Genomic DNA, 20155 nt, shown 5'->3' on the forward strand with positions numbered 1-20155 from the left:
AGAGAGAGAGAGAGAGAGAGAGAGAGAGAGAGAGAGAGAGAGAGAGAGATTGATTTAAGCCCTGCTCTCCCTGGCCACTTTCTTGTCACCCACAGCTAATGTGTGGTAGCATGTCACTCAGATACCATCAATACAATGTCAATAAGACTACCAGGTTTATGGTTAGGGTAGGTGGGGCCCAATGAAGGGTGATCTCCATAGGGCAGGCACATCCTGGCTGCTTGTGAACTCTGGGTCCAGACACCCCTTCTTGTGTATTCTGCAGAGTGCAGTAGTCTATGGCTCCTCTGGCAGGCCACACCTACCTGAGTGCAGGAGTTAAAGCCCTCTGCACTGGGCACTTCCCGTGTGCAGGTATGTATATTGTGTGTGTGTGTGTGTGTGTTTGTGTTTGTGTGTGTGTGTGTGCAGGTGTATGTGTGTGTTCCCTACCTTTCACGGGAGGGAGACAAGTTGATAGCAACACTGGCTTCACATAAGATGGGATTCAGACCTGGGGATAGCTAGGGCTACTCTCTGGAGGGTTGGAGTCATCTGATAGAAAATGCATGAGTATCAAGAAGGGATGAGACCCCTTAAGTTCAGCAGAGAATGGGAAAACATGGGAAAGAACCCATGGTCAGAGCAGCCATTATCATAGAGTGAAGGGCTCTGGATTTGGGGTGAACCTGGCCTTATACACAGGCAGAACCCTCTCCCACCCAACTAGAGCCACCTAGACAAAGGAGGTACTCCTCCATGGTCAACACAGTACTGGTACCCCACTTCCCACCTTTAAGTTGGGTGAGCCCTCATTCTATTCACCTTCAAAGATACAGTGAGTCTGCCTACTGACGGCTGGTTGTCCCGCCTGTATCCTAGCCCCTCCTGAAGCACTGTCTTTCGGCCTGTTGAATGATGGCAAGTCCTGGGGATGGGCAGCTGGAGGCAGGGCAAACTAAGGTCCTGGGATGAACCTCCTATGCTTCCTGGTTTGGTGTGTTTCTTCCTCTGAGTCCTAAATGGCAGGATGGCACGTGTCCAGTCCGTAGGCATAGCAATGATGGGTAACGTGGCCCATCCAAAGCTAGTGCTCAAGCCCCTGTGTGCTGAATATGCCATCTGCTATGCCCAAGCCCCAGCTAGCAGCGCTTACAAGCTCCATTATCCCAACCCATTCCCTGAGAGACACTGGTTTCAGCCTCTGCTCGATGACTCTTCCTGGCCATATCTGGATTTCTTCGGTTCTGCGCATCAACCCCACCCACATCTTCCCACCACAGTGCCTGTCTCCTTATAGAATGTCCCACCTCCATCCTTGGCCCACTGTCCCCACTCTACTGCCAGTCATGGTGCCCAAGTCTCTGACTTGCCACGTGTTCGTTCAGACACCTTCCATGGTCTCAGTTGCACTGCCTGACCCTCACCCTAGCTTAGACAGGGTGTGGGCACTCAAACCTTGATTTTGGTTGTCACCCTGGTCTTAGCAGAAACATGCCTGGTTGGAGTGTGCTCTGGTTCACTCTGTGTGGCCTTTCCTGTCTTCTGTGCTCAGATGTGTGTGCTGCCCTGTGATGGGCCACCTGGGAAGTTATAGATGAATGAGCAACTGATGGAGGAGTGAATGAATGGAGAGAGCTCAGTGTGTGGGTAGTTCCTGTTCACACAGGGTAGCTGGGAAATGGCCCAATTTACCCTTCCCAGTTACCCCCAGAACAGAACGTTGGTTTTCTGGTACTGAATCTCCAGCAATCTAACCCTCAGACTAAAACAAGTCGGCTGGTACTCCATCTGGCTGCTCTTGGCCAGAACAGGAAGGAAACACAGATGCCAGGGCTGGGGAACTGCTGAACCATTCACACTGTGTGTGTCCTAACTTAGCCTCTCAGGCCTGCACATTGGAGACTGCCACTTACCTGGGGCTGTAGAGGGGCTGTGACTCTACTGTTGCTCAAGGCAGCTCGACGGAAAGCATGGTCCCTGGGCAGGAAGGCACCATTCATAAGACACCTTCCCTTGATGTGCCATCTTTCCTGTCTTTTACTACACTACAGGATAGAGCATCAGGATGCGAAGGTTGCACTGACCTCCCTCCATGCAAGGTCATTATTTGTGGAACCTCTATCCCATCTGAGAAATGGGTTCAATGCTTCTATTTGCTACCTTGCGGGAGAGTTCATGACATTCAAATTAATAGTGATTATTAAGATGCTTCAACACCCTCTTGGGACCACCCATCACCAGTGAACCTTTTGCTGTGTGTGCTCACCCTGGTCCAAGACCAATGATTCCCCTACCCCTGTTCTTGGAGACTTCTCAGGCCTCCAGACTGAGGGCTCAGAGCTAGCTGTCTGTTGAGTGAACTAGAAAACAGAGAGCCAGGACTGTGTTTACGTTGACTTCTGTGTCTGGAATAACATTCAGGCACTGGCTTGCATTAGCTAGAGTACCCATCACTCCGTTAATCTGCTTTGCAGTTTGCAGTTGCCATAGCACTATGCTATGGAGTGGATTCTTATTGATTCACTTTCATCATGACTCATGATGGGGAAACTGAGGCTTTAAGAGATTCACTGACTTGTCCAGTATCTGATAATAGGGGGGTCAACTGGGCTTCAAGCAACGTTTCTTCAAAATCGTGTGTGTGAGTGAAAAGATGGTATTGGGCTATGCAGAAAGGTGGGCAGATGAGTGGATGAACAGGTGGTTGATAATGGCTAAGTAGATGGGTGGTGGATGGCCATGTTAGTAAGTGGATGGATGGATGGATGGATGGATGGATGGATATGTGGAAAGAAAGATAGATATATTGATGGATGGATCCACAAAGCCCCAAGATGTGGCTGACAAGGCAAGGAGAGGATATGCAAGGAGGTGATGCTAAGGTTGTGCCCTGTCCTCTATCTCCACCTGACCCTTGGCATTTTTTTGGTCACATGGCCCAAAAAAATGTACCTCAGGTACCTCTGCCTCCAGAATTCTATAATTACTGCATCCGTGGTTATGATTTAGAAAACCCTGAGCATGTTGGGGGTACATTGCTGGGGAGGACCCCAGTTACACGCAGCCTTCCACCTCCCACTGTATCCACAGAGCCCAGGCATATCTCCAGGCCCTGAACATTCAGTCCCCATCCATCCTCATCAGCATTGTAAGTGAGGTCCTAAATTTAACGTGCCACAGCCCCAATTTCAAGTATGTAGATCTGGTCCCTCGAAGACATCCACCAGGGTCCAGTGGCTGGATCTCATGGTGATTCCAGTTGGGAAAGTAAGAACCCAGGGGTTATTGACCACATAAAATAAGAAGTACAATTAAATATAACAGATCACACCTTTGCAGTTCTGTAAGAGTACCCCAAACCACAGGGCCTGTATACACATGAGCAAAAGGCATAAAAGGCAGCTGGGAAGACAGTCTTAATAAGGGATTGCTTAGGTAGGGCTGGGTAGGCATGCCTGTGAGGAATGTCTTCTCACTGTCTTATTTGATGTGGGGAGACACAGGTGGCACTCTTCCCTAGGCTTGGGATCCCAGGCTGGATGAGAGAAGGAAACTGGCTGTGTTCATTTCTCTAAGCTCTTGACTAGATGGGTTGTGCTAGCTGTTTGAAGCTCCTGTCTTGACTTCCCTGCAGTACTAGACTGTGACCCAGAATCACAAACCACATCAACCCTCTTCCCCCACGGTGCTTTCTTGTCAGAGTGTTTTATCACACAACAGAACTGAAACTAGGACAGAAATTCACCTTCGCTAATCAAAGAGCATCCTGTCAGCTTCTAGAAACTCCCTGCAAGCCCGTTTTCCACTGGTCCTTGTGTTAAGTGGCTCTTTCCTTTCCTTGCACGGAGCTCAAAGCCACTCCTGTGTGTTTGGAGGCCACAGTGTCTTTAGGTTCAAAGACCAGAGCTGGAGATTTGGAGTCCTATTCTCGTTTTGGAACCTTCTCCAATGCTTTAAATGTCCACTCTTTTCCCTTGGTCAGTACCCTCTTGGAAGGTTCCAGCATTGTGAAGGTGCTGCCTTCCTGGCATTAAAGCTCTGGGATCTTGTCCTGACATCCTGGCATGTTTCTTTATGTGATCATGTTTATGTCCAAAAAAGTGACAGGAGGCCACCTTGAGGTAATCCCTGCTTAGGACGTGGGTGAGCACTTGTCCCCAGCATGTGACAGTCAGTCCATCATCCATTGGAATTCACTATGCCTCAAGGTGAGGACTCCACAGGTTGCCTCATGTGTGGACCCTCACCCTCTGCGTCCCATTGTTGGTAAAGAGCAAGGATTCTTGCTATCGGGCGGAAATGGGCCTGGAACATGAATTCAGTACAAACTGCTGATGTAAGAAAGTGGCCAGAAGGATGTCCATGGTCATAAGCACGTTTGGTGGAAGATTTTATGTATGTCCTAACCAATGTGACCAATGCTCACAGTAAATTGGAATGCTTTCATTACTGTAGTAAGACCCTCACAAGATTTCCTGTCTTCTCTAGTGTCTGTGCCCAGCTCTGTGGTCACAACATCCTGAAGTCGTTCTCACCATGCATCTCCAGAACCTTCCATCTTCTCTGTGAGCCACTGACACTCCCTCTTACTGTCTATCTCTATAGATCTGACAGTGGGGACCACATAGGGATGGACTCACACAGCTTATGGTCTTGTGTCAAGCATCATGTCCCCAGGGTCCATCCCTGTTGTGGCAAGTGTCAGAAATTCTTTTACTGACTGAATAATGTTCCATTGCGTGGGTGGTTGTGAGCTGTTCATCCAGCATCCATCTGTGGCCACCTGGGCTGTGGATGATGCTGCAAGGGACATGAGGTGCGAATGTCCCTTCGAGACCCTGCTTTACTTTCTTGGGGATGTGCCCAGCAGTACAACCGCTGGGTCCTCTTGAGTCTTTTCATCACAGATGCTGTCCCTGGCCCACATGTATCATTGCTATCTGGCCGCACAGGTACCAGCAGGGCCACTCTTAGCCCAGGGTTTATAGATTGCATTGGTTGTGGCCGACAAAGAGTGACTTTCTTCTCTTTTATTCCTTGCTGCCTGATTCAGGTCGCCCTTCACTCCTGGTGCCAACAAGGACTCCCTCTCAACCTTTGAGTACCCAGGGCCCAGGAGGAAGCTGTACAGTGCGGTGCCCGGGAGACTCTTCGTCGCCATCAAGCCATACCAACCCCAAGTCGACGGCGAGATCCCCCTTCATCGAGGTGACAGAGTCAAAGGTCAGTCTTGTCTTCTGCTTCTGGGGAAGGCAGGGCCTCTCTGCCTCTGTGAAACAAGGTGGTGAGTCCTCTGAAGTCAGGTCAGAGTCTAAGGCCTCAGTTCAGTAGGGTCTGCTATGGGAAGTGTGGACTCTTGGGACAGCAGAGAGACTCTCACTGGTCCCTGTCATTCAGTATCCCTAGTACTGGGTCTTTAGGGATGGAAGATTCCCACACACTCCTGGGTCCATTGTAGGAAGTACAGGGAAGAGCCAAACTGGGGCCCAGTGAGTCACGTTTCTTTCCAGCCTGAAAACCCCATGAGAAAGTGGGATTGGGGCAGCCCGTGGCATAGGCATAGGTTTGATGAGCAGAGGAAATCAACCAGGTAAAAGGAATTCTCCAGACAGAACTCTGAGGACTTTTGTGAACAAGCTGAGGAGCCCAACATTCTCCCAGGAGTCCTAGGGATCCGGTGATCACTCCTGTACAGGCGAGGAGAGTCTATAAAGCACGACAGGAAAGTGTGTATAATGGTAAAGTGTGGAGAGAGGAGGTGCTGGTGACTGAAGCCTGTGGCTGAAGATCACAGAAGGACCTGGAGAAGAGGCAGGTGGGGACTCCAGGGGCCACATAGCAGAAGATAAAACTCACAGGTGGAGCAAGACGGACCTTTCATTGGCCAACAGGCCCAGGCCCCAATACTGGACACAAGATGAAGTAGAGGTGGCAGGTGGCTTCTGACCCTGCCCTCCCCACCTGGTCATTGTTCAGCCCGCAGCTAATGATACATAATCTCTATGGTCTGTGCACTCACCTGGGGCTATTGTGAGGTTCTGGGGAGTTCTGGAGAGTGTGTACCCCATCCTTTCCCAGCCCGGGGAACTCAGCTTCCACGCCTCTGTGCCTCTGCGCCTCTAACAGGTCCCTAGTACCCTGTTCACTTCTCCTTCAAGTTCACTTACTTGAAGGAGAAGTAAACTTGAAGTCTCACTTCAAGTTCCTCCGAAGCCCCCTTCCCCCATCTCATTCCTCCTGCGAGGTTCATAATTTCAAAAATGATGTTTTCTGCACTTTTTGTGCGTGAGCTTTAAATTGCTTCTTTCTCATTGCGGCGCCTTCTTAGGACTCTGCTGGGGTTTCTATTCATTGGCTACATGTGTTGTTTTACAACAGCAGCACCGTGGCTTGGCGTGCACACGGCGTTAAAGATCCCAGTGTGATCATTCCAGCAGCAAGCACATGCAGGATGTCTATACTCCCCCTACCCCCCTTCCCGTTCACTTTCGCCTTTCTCTCAAGGACATGCTTTGTTCTCCTCATTCACCTACCCAGTAACTCTCATTTGTGTGCTGGACCTCAGCCCTCTCCCTGGCATGGACTGTCCTCACTGTCTTCAGGGTCTTGTTCCAGTTCCAACTTTCTGGTCCTTCCCAGTTCTTACACCGTGGGCTTTTCTCTACACTGCTGGCCTCATTGTGGGACGCTGCCCTGGCCAGTATGGAGCTGGGGATATAGGGACTCTGGTAAAGCTCCCTTCCTGCTCTTGAAGCGAGGGAGCATTCCTCTAGAGTCTGAGTGCATCTGCAAGGGCTAGGCCCTCCTGATGGTGGCTGTTTGCGTTATTAGGCTTTGGAATTGTTCTCTACTCTGGGGTCTAATAGAATCCTTGTTCACTGTGCCCATAAAGTCCCTGGACTGTGCCAATGTCATTTAACGCAAGAATTAAAATCTTCATGTGGGATATGGTTCTAAATTTCTGTAATACCACCCACCATGGGCCAGGCCCTTATCCTGTACAAGTCGGCGATGTGGGTTGATCTTAAAACAGGCGCACGGTGTGTCAGACTCACCAGCAATACACGGGATGCAGACTTTGCAGGTGCAGTGTGCTGGCTGCTGGGCAGGTGGCTCCTTGACAACTTCATCTGTAGCGTTCACTCAGGTCCACCACAAATGGTACTTAGAGCATCCTTGCTGGGGCTGGGGCTCCAGCTGTAAACTGTTTGCTGGGCAAGCAGGAGGATTTGAGTTCAGGTTCCCCAGTCCCCATGTAAAAAGTCAGGTACAGCAACATGCACCTGAAGTCCCAGCTCTTGAGGAACAGAGACAGGTAGATCCTGGCACCCCTGGCCAATCAGAATTGGGGAGCCCCAGGTTTCATGAGAGAACCTTGTCTCAAAAAGTACTGCAGGAAGGTGAGTAAAGAAGACACCTCCTGTTAACCACACAACCAGACATACACTTCATGCACAAGTGCACATCTGTATGAACACACACACATTCACATGCACGTGCACATGCCCTTACAGTGTGACCCTCCCTGACTAGAGTCTATTTCTAACCCTATCGACATAGCAGGTGCATTGGAAGCCATAGCTCTGGATAGATGCTGTTCACATCAGTACAGCGGCCTCTCAAGACACACCTCACATCTCCTGACTTTGCAGATTGCAGAAGAGCATTGTAGAGATGCCGTGGGGGAGGCTTCCATCTGAGCTGGTAGTGTCACTAGCTCCACGGCTTGTGTGACCCTTAGATCACTTATGTGGAGCTGGCAGAGTTAGGCCAGAGGCACAGAGGCCCATGAAGCCCAGGTTTTGAAGACTTCCCAGCACCTCTGTCCGGCAAGCCTGTCCTCCCCAGCCTGTGCCTCTCGTGGCCATTCTCTCAGGTACAAAGCAGCTGGAGCCATTGCCAGACATGGCAATGTCTGGAGTAAAAAGGTCCCTGGCACTTCCCCCAATTTGGTCATCATTGCCTGGGTAGCACTGGGAGCCAGCTGGATACAGCCCCTGCTGGTCCTGGACAGGCAGCCTCAAGGCAGCAGAACCGGCTGTCCAGGAGGTCAGGGTGACTGAACATCCAGGCTAAATCCAAGCTGAAGGGGGCATATGTGTGGATTGGGCCTGGATGTGTCCCAGTCACCCTTCTGGTTCTCACTTCTCCATGCTCCTAGCTGGTTTTCACACCCAGGCAAGGCTAGGAGGGGAACCCCCACCCCTGCACACCTATAGAGAGGAGCCTCCTCTGGTGGCTGTTGTCTGGATAGTGAGACTGGACCTGTAGAAAGTGCTCCCACCAGTGACTAAAAGGACTGTGCTGGGGTAGGTGTAAGGTTAGAATGGTCCTTCCTTCTAGAAGGTTCTGGGCGCTAAGTGTCCCCTTCCTCAGGAGGGGTGACTGGCATGCAGTGTCGTCATCCTGCCCTCTCTCTGGTCAGAAGTGCTGGCTCTTCCCTGACCTCTTCCAGGGCCTTTAGAGGCAGCTGTTCTTCTAAAGCTTGCCCTCCCAGTCTGCTTGTCATCTGTCCCCAGGTCTGGCCTAGATGAGACTCTTCTGCCCAAATTCATTACTTCGAGCCCAGTGCAATTTCTTTGCCTGCTGTGTGGAGGAGACTCCCTCATCTATACACATCGCCTTAAACAAGGAGAACACACTTTGCTATTCTGAAATAAGTCATTGATTCACAAGGAAGCCAAGCCTGACTCCCTCTTTATTAGGCAAGCTGTGCCTGATCCCACACAGACACACCCATTTCCATAAGACACGCCTTCAAAGACACACCCCCTTCCACAAGACACGCCCTCACAGGCACACCCACTTCCATAAGACACGCCCTCACAGGCATACCCCCTTCCATAATACACACCCTCAAAGGCACACCCCCTTCCATAAGACATGCCTTCACAGACACACCCACTTCCATAAGACACGCCCTCACAGGCACACCCACTTCCATAAATAAGACACACCCTCACAGGCACACCTACTTCCATAAGACACGCCCTCACAGACACACCCCCTTCCATAAGACACACCCTCACAGGCATACCACTCTTACATGGACTTGTCTTTTCCCACACAGGTGTATCTTACCTGACTCTCCTGGCATCCTGTAGTTTCCTTGTCCCCCAAAGAGCAGAGCTGGTAAATCCTAAAGTGCCAGAGGTGCCTGTCAACCTCTGTATGCACCGGCCTGTACTCACTGGCCTTTTGCTTTTTCTGTGGGCCTCATCCTGTGCGCCATACCCAGATTGTGCTTGAGGGGAATCACCCGCACGGCTAAATTCAGGGTTCCTCCAGAGCAAGCAGTGGAACCATGAGCTAAACAGTATTCCTCTCTAACAAGTGAGGAAACTGAGGCACATAGTGATTAAACAAGCCATGCCACATATGGCACAGGTAAGGTGTAGCATGGCAGAAGAGGATGCCAGTCCGACCTTAGCATCTCACTTCTTTCTGGGTGCTTTGAAGCATCAGGGTTGGCACACTGAAGGCTCTGAGGTATGCTCATGAGGGTGTCTTCATAGGCCTCGCTGCATAACCCAGCTCCTCCACCCAGGGCCGCACCCCAAGATGATGTCCTTGGGTCCAGAACTGGGAGGCTAAGCTGACTGTCCTCTAGCTGAGCTGTTTGGAGGGCAGAGGCTACATCCGTGAGTCCACACTTCGAGGAAATTGCTTCAAGAAAACATGATGGTATCAGTTAGCATGGAAATAGCTTGTCTCTTTTATTTGGGTCATTTCCTCAGATTACTGGACAAGAATTTACAGTCAGAGTTTGCTGTTCTGTTTCTTTCAAATCTGCAGCCTGGGCAGATCTTTATCTGCCATTTAAGGTCAAAATAATGAGGAAGAAATGCCTGTGCTGGGAACTCTGTTTCTCCACGATAGGGCCTGGAGTCTCAAATAATTTCAAGGCAGATTAAGATGTATAGACAGGATAGCAAGCTCCTCCACATAATCATATTCAGACGACACATATCTGTTCTCAACAGGTCATCCCAGCTTTGCCTTCATAACTGAAATCTTTATTCTAACGGAGCTAGAGGGTACTATGAGGTCCTTGGAACAATGCCCCAGCACCTGGTACACACACACACACTCACTCACTCACTCACTCACTCACTCACTCACTCACTCACTCAAAGGAGGAAATAAAATAGGGCTTCACTCTCCCCCATCACCCAGAAGATGGGAGAGATTCATGTCCTGGGCTGCCCATCCCTTGGCACTGTGTTCTCTGAAGGCTACTCACCTGCCAAGCTGCTGGCAGTGCAAGCCCTCTCTCGCTCTACCTGTTGTCTGGTGTCTCATTCTGTCCCCATTACTGATACCTTTCTCCTTTCTGTTACCTCTAGTTCTGAGCATCGGCGAGGGCGGCTTCTGGGAAGGCAGCGCCCGTGGCCATATCGGGTGGTTCCCGGCTGAGTGTGTGGAGGAGGTGCAGTGCAAACCCCGGGACAGCCAGGCAGGTAAGGCGGCCTCACAGGGCCAGGCCCAATCATGGGGGCTGCTTGGCCGGAGTGTGTGGCAAGGGTGTGGCTGTGGCTACACTGTGGAAGGCCAGGTTCCAAACCCAAGGCTTCTCTGTTACCTTGCAAATGGCTTGGTTGGTTCCATTCTAGTGGGCGTCATCTAAACAGAACCACTGGACAAGCTGGTGTGCAGGGTCTGTTAAAGGGCAGTCATTTGCGTATCTGGTGCAAACCTGGAACATGAACTTGGAGTGTATGTCCTTGTCACCCTCAGGAGTCTCTGAGGTTGAGTGAATGTCTTTTTTTCTGTCTCTAGATTAGGTATTAAAACACAGGTCATTCCCTACTAATGAGCGGCGCTCTCCAGACCCCAGGGGATACCATACAATGTTCACAGCCAAAGCTATCCTGGCATCATGCGTTAGAGCCATTCCTCAAACCTGCCTGCCTAAAAACCTTGCTCTGATGGAAAAGGATTGCTCTGATCACAGTGCCAGTGGGCACTTATATGAAAAGGTCTGGGAGAAGCAGAGGCACCTGAGTCTTGGACAACATAGACTCCGTGGTGACTTGTGATCATTTATAAGATGTTCCCCCAAAGTAGCCACATGGCCTCTGCAGATATTGTGTTGTCAATGTGACCCCTGAACTTGGCTCAGATGTGCCCTTCACGAAGCATTTAGAGGTTCCCTATCTGATGCTCCACAGGGAATCCCTGGGTCCTGGTCAGGCTGCCTGGGCCAGGGAGGGTCTAGGAACACATGCTGTGTGAAGCACCCCCCTGCCTTTGAGCTCCTTCAAGCCTACCTGGCTTTGGAGAGTCTGTTGGTTACTCAGAAAGCTTTTCTCTGAGAACTTGGCCTTGAGACAGTAGGGTCCATGTGTCCTAAGCCTCTCCCTGAGGGGCTGCTCAAGTGCAACTGCTAGGTTGTATTCTGAATTATCTGACACTGGACCTGGGCCAGGCCCTTTTGTTTGCTTGCTTATGTTTGGTTGAGATAGTCTCACGTAGCCCAGGCTGGCTTCTAATTCCCCATTTGGCTAGGATGATCTCGAACTTCGGATCTTCCTGTCTCCTCTTCTCATGTGCTGGGGCAATAGGTATACACTACCAGGGCTCTATGGTGTTGGAAATGGAGGGTTGGACTCAGGGCCTCATGCATGTTAAGCAAGCTCTCTGTCTACGGAGCTACATCCCCAGCTCATCCAGCCAGACCGTGAAACACAAGACTGGAAGTGATGTAGTATGGGGTGGCAGATAGGCAGTCAGTTAGCAGGTGGCAGGAGCACATTTTGCTGGATGGGGCCACGAGAATACTACTCACCAAAGAACAACTGATCTGTCCTAGTGCCTAACCTCCATTCAACCTGCTCTGGCTCCACCTTCCTCCTGCAAAGCAGGCTGTCCTGCCCCATCTACGGCCTGTCTTCACTGCCTATCTCCTTGGACCCCTGCTGTTTGGAGTGAGGACATCTCTTCCTCCCCTCCCATGCTTACCCTCAGAGACAATGGATCACCCCAACCTCTGCTTTTCATTGGAACTGTTGACTGAGCTATGCCTGAACAGGGCAGTCCTAGGGGTTACACGAGGGGTCACTGGGCAATCCTACTTTCTTCATCTTTTGGAGAATAGTGGCTTAGAATAGGCTGGAAGGTGAAGAGCAGCCTTCCCTACCTACCTGCCTGCCAACCTTGGGAGAGACTACAGCCTCTTTGGGCTCCACTGGCAGTGTCCCCAGACAGAGCAGATTGATACTTGTCCCATGGTAGGCACTTTCGGGATGATGAAGGGATTCCTTGTTGGGCTCCATGCTCCTGCTCAGATCCACGCAGTGGTGTCCTTGGTCAAACAGAGTTGTGTGCCTGGCTTGGTGCTGGCTCCAAGGTCCCCCTGAGGACCATCCTCACATTCTGGTCTGTCTGGAAGCACAGAGTGGATCTTGGCACTGCCCAAGCTATCTCATGGAGCAGTGATGTCTTGTGAGTCTGTGTCACCTGTTCTGAGTGCCACCACCTCCAGGTCTCACAAAGTATGGGAAGAGTTAAATCACATAGCTTCCTGCCTGTTAAGATCCGTCAGTGGCACAAATCCATCCCCATGCTGTGTGGAAGTCAGGAGACTCAGGGGTCTCCCCTGGCTTCAGTCAAGACATCAGTGTGGTTGGCTCCTTCCGGAATCCCTCAGGGGAGAGGATCTGTTTTCCCACTTTCTGAGTTCTTGAGGCTACATCCTTGGTTGTGGACTCTTTTCACTTCTGAGGCAGCAGCTGTGGGTGGGGCCACTCTCTGGCTGCATCTCACAGACACACCCCCACTGCCTCTCTGTCACCTTTAGGGCCCAGCAGGCAAGGTCCAAGCTGTCTAATAGGCAGCTCCAAGTCCATCTGCAACCTCAGTTGCCGGTTAAGTGTCTGTGTGTCAATAGGGTGACATGTCAAGTTCTGGGAGTTAGGTCATGGGCATCTTTTGGGTGGGTGAAGAGCATCCTTCTCTCCGAGGCTATTGGCAAATGTGACTGAAATTACCTTTTCTGTAGCATAGCAGACCACGAATTCTGCCAGCATCCCTCGGAGAGGGGAGGATAGGGACAGCACTCACGGGAGTGGAACCGGACTGGGCTTCCAGGTGGGAGAATGCAGATAAGCATGGTTTGTTTGCCCTGTGTCTCCTAAGACTGTGACTATTTTTCTAGTAATTTCTTTTTTGTAGTTGAGCATACAGTAATATACATGGAGCCTAGAAAGGGTTCAGTATGTTCTGACCTGCATAATCCATAGAAATGTGTGTTTTCCTCGGCCTTCTAGCTTATGTCAAAACTGTCCCCTCACAGGTCTAGACTGTCTCCCCAGAAGTCTAGACTGCCCCCCAACAGAGCTCTACACTGTCCCCCATAGAGGTCTAGACTTCCCAACTAGAGGGCTAGACTGTCCACCCATAGCGTTCTAGACTGTCCCCCAGAGATTTAGACTGTCTCCCACAGAGGTCTAGAACTGCCCCTCCAGAGTTCTAGACTGTCCACCCACAGAGTTCTAGACTGCCCCCCCTGAGATTTAGACTGTCTCCCACAGAGGTCTAGAACTGCTCCACAGAGTTCTAGACTGTCCACTCACAGAATTCTAGACTACCCACCCACGGAGTTCTAGGCTGCCAACCCACAGGGTTCTAGACTACCCACCCTCGGAGTTCTAGACTGTCTACCCACAAAGTTCTAGACTGTCCCTACCACAGAGTTCTTGTGCTCAAGACTCAGCCTCAACCTGTGATGCTCTAATTGGGAAACCCTAGAACCTTTAGGACACGGAAGAGGAGGGCTAGGTGGGAAGAAGTAAGGTCATTGTGGAGGCATGGCCTTTGACAGAAATTTTGGGGCCCCACCCCTTAATCTCTCTTTCCTTCCTGGCTACCATGAGATAAACAGACTTCCCTATGACATGCTGTGTAGCCACAGACCCAAAGCAACAGGGACAAGTGAGCAAGAGCCGAATCCCCTGGCTGTAAATCTTCCCTCCGTATAGACTGATTCGCTCATGAGTTTTGTCAGTGATGGAACGTTCTCCCTGGCAGCCGTCTGGCTGTCCCTGCCATCCTATCAAAAGCAGCAGTTTCCTGAATCCTGTCACCAGGCAGGACTTATGTCTGTTGCTGGATTCCAGGCCTAGTCTGGACTTACTCATCCATCTAGTGTCTGCAGTGTCCCGTTGTGGTCACTTGCGTGTTGCTGTGTAGCATTCTCTTATTTATCGTTTTCTGTGTGCACGCAGGGTTCTCTGCCTTCCTGAAGGTCGCTGATTGGCTCCCCTGTGTAGGCTGCTGTAAATTAAGCTGCTGGGTGCATTGCCATACAAGTCTCACTGTAGATGTCTGGTCTCACTTCTCCTTGCCTCCCTGGGTGACAACCTGCTAGGTCACAAGATAGGATCATGGTTAGTTTCATAGGAAACTGTTATATGTGGCTGAGGAAATAACTCAGTCAGTGTAGCATGTTCTGTGTGGACCTGATTTCCATCCCTAGAATCCACGAAACAACACCTGTAATCACAGCACCGAGGAGGCAAAGACAGAGGATCATTGGCTAGACAGTGTAGCTCAGTAGGCGAATTCCAGGCCTGTGAGTGACTGCTTCAAAAGCCAGGCAGATAGCATTGCTGAGGATAACACTGGAAGTTGTCTTCTGGTCTCTCCATGCATGTGCACCTGGGTACCCCCTGTATAGATGTATATTTGCACACACAAATATGTTCTTACATGTAAAATCAATGGATGGGAGGGAGGAAGGGAGAGAGGGAGGAAGGAAGGGAAGGAGAGAGAGAGGAAAGAAGGAAGGAAGGAAGGAAGGAAGGAAGGAAGGAAGGAAAGAAAAAACAGTGTCATAATTGTCTGATATACCAGGCCGGTTCATGCCTACACCAACAGTGCTGGGACTTCCCTGGTGCTGTGCCTCAACACCAGTGTTTGGGGGTGTCAGCCTCTCGTAGTGTCAGTCTCCCATGGCAGCCTGGTGGGTGTGAAGTTGCTTCTTATTGTGAGGGTCGCCTGCATTTCCCCAGTGGCTTTTGTGGTTAACTCCCTTCTGCATGATTGCCACATGCATGGCTTCTTTTGAGAGGTCACTATCTGTTCGGTTTTTGCCATTTCTGACTGGAGTTCTTACCTCACGTGCTGGGCCTGTGGTGATTTTTCTTGTACAGCCCTTGCTTGTCAGGGTTCTGTCAGGGCTGCTGGAAATGTGTCTCCCAGTCTGTGACTTGCCTTTTTGTTTTCTAATTGCGTCTTTTAATGAGAAGGTTTTTAAATTTTAAATGAAGTCCAATTTGTCCCTTTTTACCCTTTTCATAGTTAGTACTTTCTGTGACTTTTTTTCCGGATACCAGAAATTTGCAGACCTTGAATATGCATAGAATCCAAAAGATGGTTCAAATATTGTTTTGGTGTTTCCAGCCAGCTCGCTCTTTCCCCACAAGGTCAGCCTTGTCTGAGCTGTGGGAGCCCTTTGTCTTTGTGCATGGCAAAGCGAGAGTGCTCTTGAACATTCTGTGGAACAGGCAAATAGCTCAAGGACTAAACCCACCAAGAAAGGGCATGCAGGGCACTTTATCCCTGTCAATAGGACTGTGCATTCCTGTCACGTAAAGACGGTCGTCAGAGGCTGAGGCAGAGTAAAACGAAATGGTAGCTCTGTTGTATCTTAAAATTTTATTATTTTATGTATGTGGATGTATGTTTATTTAGCTTACAGTTCAGCATTGCTGTTCATCATCAAGGAAGTCAGAACAGCAACTTAAGCAGAACAGGAACCTGGAGGCAGGAGCTGATGCAGAGGCCATGGAGGGGAGCTGCTTACTGACTTGCTCCACATGGCTTTCTCAGACTGCTTCCCTATAAAACCCAGGACCACCAGCCCAGGGCTGGCACCACCCACAATGGGCTGGGCCTTCCCACATCAATCATGAATTAAGAAACTTCTCTTCAGGCTTACCTCCAGCCCAATCTTATGGAGACCCTTTCTCAATTGGGGTTCCCTTCTTTCAGCTGACTCCAACCAGCTTCAAGTTGGCACAAAATTAACCAGAACACTTCCCTTGCAGAGGTTACTGAGTGGCTCTAGATGGCTTTCTTCATGTGCCTTGGGAAGGTTTATGATGGCCAAGGGCCTGTGGGGATTATGACCATCATATTCACACTTCCTGTGCGTGAGAGAGAGAGCAGCATGGCCCAGTTTACACACGCTCACTTATGCTCACACATCAGCCCGTGGAGTTGGCAGCAGAGGAGCCCATGACGGCAGGCCTATGTGTGAGGCAGACAGCATGCTGGAACTTCCAGGTTAAACATGCACATGTCCCTCCCCCAGCTTCCTGAAGGTCAGGCCCCCTCAGGTCAGGGAAAGCAAGTTCTTTGTCCTACATGATACACACCAAAGACAATGTGATTGCCATTGGCTCCCTATATCTGTGGAAGGATAGTGTTGTGATAGAGCAGAAAACATGACAGCTATTGTCTAGATTCTCAAGCCTCCCACCTGTATCAGGCAGAACCATGCCAGCTGCTGTAACAAGGTGGCCGACTGCCTCAGTGTATGAGGCAGCACCCCCACCCCAGGGTCCGTTCTATCTTCTAAGATGTCAGTTTTCTTGTTGGCTAGAAATGACAGAGTGGGTGACGGCTGGACCCTTCCTTCTTTGATTGCTGAAGCTGAACTGAAAGTGGGGGTTCCCTAGAGGTGGGTGTTGATTAAGAACCTAAGATAAAGTCTACCAATCTTTAGAAGCACATACATGTCATCCCAGCACTCAGAGGTAAGACAGGACTGTCACAAGTTCAGTGCCAGCTAGGGTTACACCGTGAGTTCAAGGCCAGCCTGAAATATATAGTGAAACCTCGTCTCAAAAGGAAAGAAAGAACTCCAAAACTGGTACTTGGCTTCTGGAAATGAATCAGTGTGGGAAAGCCAGCATGCATGTGTGCCATTTCCTATGATGCATCTTGCATGTAAATAGAAAACATTGCTGGCCCTGTTTCTCCCCAGCAGGGTTTAGTGGTTGAGGTAAAAATTGCTGATCATTGGTGAACACTGGTGATTTAAGACTATGACATGATGGGCCCGCTCTACCCCATCCCTGTTCCCAGCCCCAGAGACATAGAGTATCTGTTCATCTGAGAGCTATTAGAAGGGAATGGTGGTCAGATGACTAGATGGCTGGATCTCAGGTGAAAGGTACCACATCTTAACCATGCCTCAGTCAGGAGTACTCCAGTGGGAGCCCTGGGGTGCTGTGAGCCATGTATCCTGCCAGGACATGTCGGACGTCAGGACCTGCAGGAAGATTCCAGAATCACATGGATTAAAGTGTCTCAGGTGGAATTTGAACCTAGCTGTCTGAGTCCTGAGTTGCCGTTGCATGGTCCCCTGCAGTGTCGTTTCTGGTATCTTAGAGTGAGGCCTCTGCAGCTGTCATTTCCTTCTCAGAATAGTGCCTGACTCTGGCTCTATGCACCATGGGATGGCTGATGTTATACCCAGAGGCCTCCCCTGCAGACTGAATGAACTTTTGATAGGTAGCAAATTGGTCACTGCCTTTCCTTCCTCTATGTAACTTTAATAACAGAGTTGTTAGTTCCTCAGCCATGGTAAGCCTGGGTCAGAAACCTGGCCACCAGTGACTGTGTCTCACTGTAAACAATGGATCAGTTCTTAGGGTTCATCTGCTTTCCTGATGACTGTGTTCCACTGCCCACAATGGTCAATAAGTACTGTTGTGTTGTCACTCACAGCCCTGTGGTGTGGGGCCTTTACAGAACACATGGCTACAAAACTTGGTATCATAACAGCGGTGACCCTTGTGGTCTTCAAAGTAAACTTGGGATTGGAGATAAATGAGGTGATTGTCCCATTTTACAGATGAGAGCCAGAGAGATGCGTGTATAGTGAGTACTGAATCACCACCTGAATATAGAGAGGCCTGAATCAGAAGGCTGGAGTGTCTACAGAACATCAGCCACCCTGGGGGATGACATGACTCGGTAGCTGTGGAGTAGGGAAGTTAGGAGGTAAGGAGGTAGAGATGGTTGTGGCAGCATCAGTAATGGCTCATGTGGGGATGGTGTAGTTGACAGTGATGTTGGTGTTCCAGCTAGGGCTGTGTTGATGGTGTTGATGACGATGGTCATGGAGATGGTGGCGACCATGATGATGGTGATGGTGATATTAATGATAGTGGTGACAATGGTCGTAGTGATGATGATGGTGATGTAAATGATGGTGGTGATGTTGAGGGCGGTGATGATCATGGTGATAGCGGTGCTAATGGTGGTATTATTGATGGTTGTGGTGAGGACAGTAATGGTGATAATGATCACATGACAACAGATGGATAATGCTAACCAAGTCTGGCACTATAGTCTGGGGAGCCGTGCTGTTGTGGGCATAGATTGAGTGTTCTACTCCCTGCCTGCCTCTGCCCAGCACTCCCCTCCCTTCCCAGGAGGTTCCTGACTGCTCTGTGCACTCCTGAACTTCCATTTGATTCTCCAATTCTCCTCTTGGTGTAGCAGGCTCCCTTGGGGAAGTCACTTTGATTTTGCCTTTGTGTATATTAACTCTCTCCCCTGAAGTGCAAGCCTTTCCCACCTGATACATCCTTTAGGGGGTGTAGAGTCACCTGAGCTGACTGCAGGGACAGAAACTCCATGCCACAGCTGATGATAATCAATTCAGTAGCCCCCCTCCCTCCGGCTTCCCTTCCTCCCGTCCAGTTAAACTTTTAGAGGAAGATCTCACTGTGTCGCTTAGTTCAGCCTAGCTCTCACTATATAACCCAGGCTGGTCCTGAGCCTGCAATTCTCCCCTCAGCTTCTCGATTGCCCCCATGCCCAGAAGCTTCTGTGCTCTCAGCCACTGTGTGCTTATTTCCAAGCTGTGTACGCAGAGTTCATTCGATATGTCCATTTTTTCTGCCCAGCATGAGTTTGGAGCTTTGGTCCATTTATCTTTCAGCTCATCAGTTTTTCTTGCTGATTCAAGGGCCCTTCTTCACACACCCCTGAAGCAAGTCTTGGGTCAGCGATGTTCACTGGCCCATGGAATACTTCCACTCTCTCACTGCTAGTGATCCACTCTGTGACTCAGAAGAGGCAGGCGTGGGCCTCGTGCCTCCTGTAGGCAGAGGGGTCAGCTCTGCCATCATCCATCCCATTTCCTCCTTTCTGCTCAAATGCACAAGGAGGCTCCCTCCTGTCTGTGCCAGGGATCCCAGTATCCTTTTTTAAGCAGATTAAAGTGCTCCCTTCAGAAACACAAGAAGTGGGTTGGCTGTGGCTGAAAGCCCAGCGGGAGCATGGGGGTGACTGCACCGCACCTCTCATTGGGACACTTGTTCCTTCCCTGGGTTGAGGTTCTCAGGGCTGCGCAGCTGGGGTCTGAACAGTGAGGCCCCTTGTGTTCCCTCCCCTTGTGAAAACTTTTCTGTCAGTTCTGACAAAGATCCTGACCCATGCATGCTCCTCAGCCTCCCCTCAGCCAGCCTGACCTACAACATGTCTATGTGGCTTTCCTCTCATTCCTGAAGGCTTTATCGCCCAGTTGTGTGCCCCAAGAAAGAGGCCAGGAGAACCTGAACGGCAGTTGGCCTCTGAGAGCCTATGGCTGTAGACAAAAGGAAGCCTTCAGTCCTTGTTTCCATTCAACAAGACCCAGCATAGGCCAACGAGTGAAGGCAAGAGGCCGAGAAATTGACACCCAGAGGTCTGACTGTCCCTGTAGTGACAGGCAGATTTTTGTTTAAAAGTTACAGTTTTGTCTTTAAAAGTCAGCATGGGGGGTGGGCAGGGCTAGAGAGAGGACTCAGCAGTTAAGAGCACTTGCTGCTCTTAACTGCTACCTGGGTTCTTTCTCCATCACCTGTACTAGGCAGCTCACACCTGCCTATAACTCCAGCTCTAGTGGAGTCAAATGTTCTTATCTGGGTTCTGTGGGCACCTGCACACATGTAGTGCATACAACACATACAATCAGGCACACACACACACAATTAATTAATTAATTAAAAAAAGCCAGGTGGTAGTGGCACATGCCTTTAATCCCAGCACTCAAGAGGCAGAGGTAGGTGGTCTCTGTGAGCTGGAGGCCAGACTGGTCTATAGAGAGAGTTACAAGACAGCCAGGGCTACATGGAGGAACCCTGTCTCAAAAAAACAGGAAAAAAAAAACAAG

General features: G+C 50.2%; 1 protein-coding gene across 2 annotated transcripts in view; it reads left to right on the forward strand.

Annotated features, from left to right (window-relative positions):
* Shank2 (SH3 and multiple ankyrin repeat domains 2) overlaps window positions 1–20155 on the forward strand; it is a 445228-nt gene that overhangs the window by 200636 nt on the left and 224437 nt on the right. For both annotated transcript variants that reach the window (XM_005351593.3, XM_005351595.2), the window contains 2 exons: window positions 5036–5205; window positions 10329–10442. In XM_005351593.3, coding sequence (XP_005351650.1) covers window positions 5036–5205; window positions 10329–10442 — 284 coding nt within the window. The remainder of the gene's footprint in view (window positions 1–5035; window positions 5206–10328; window positions 10443–20155) is intronic.

The sequence above is a fragment of the Microtus ochrogaster genome, chromosome 8, assembly GCF_000317375.1.
Source record: "Microtus ochrogaster isolate Prairie Vole_2 chromosome 8, MicOch1.0, whole genome shotgun sequence".
NCBI lineage: Eukaryota > Metazoa > Chordata > Mammalia > Rodentia > Cricetidae > Microtus > Microtus ochrogaster.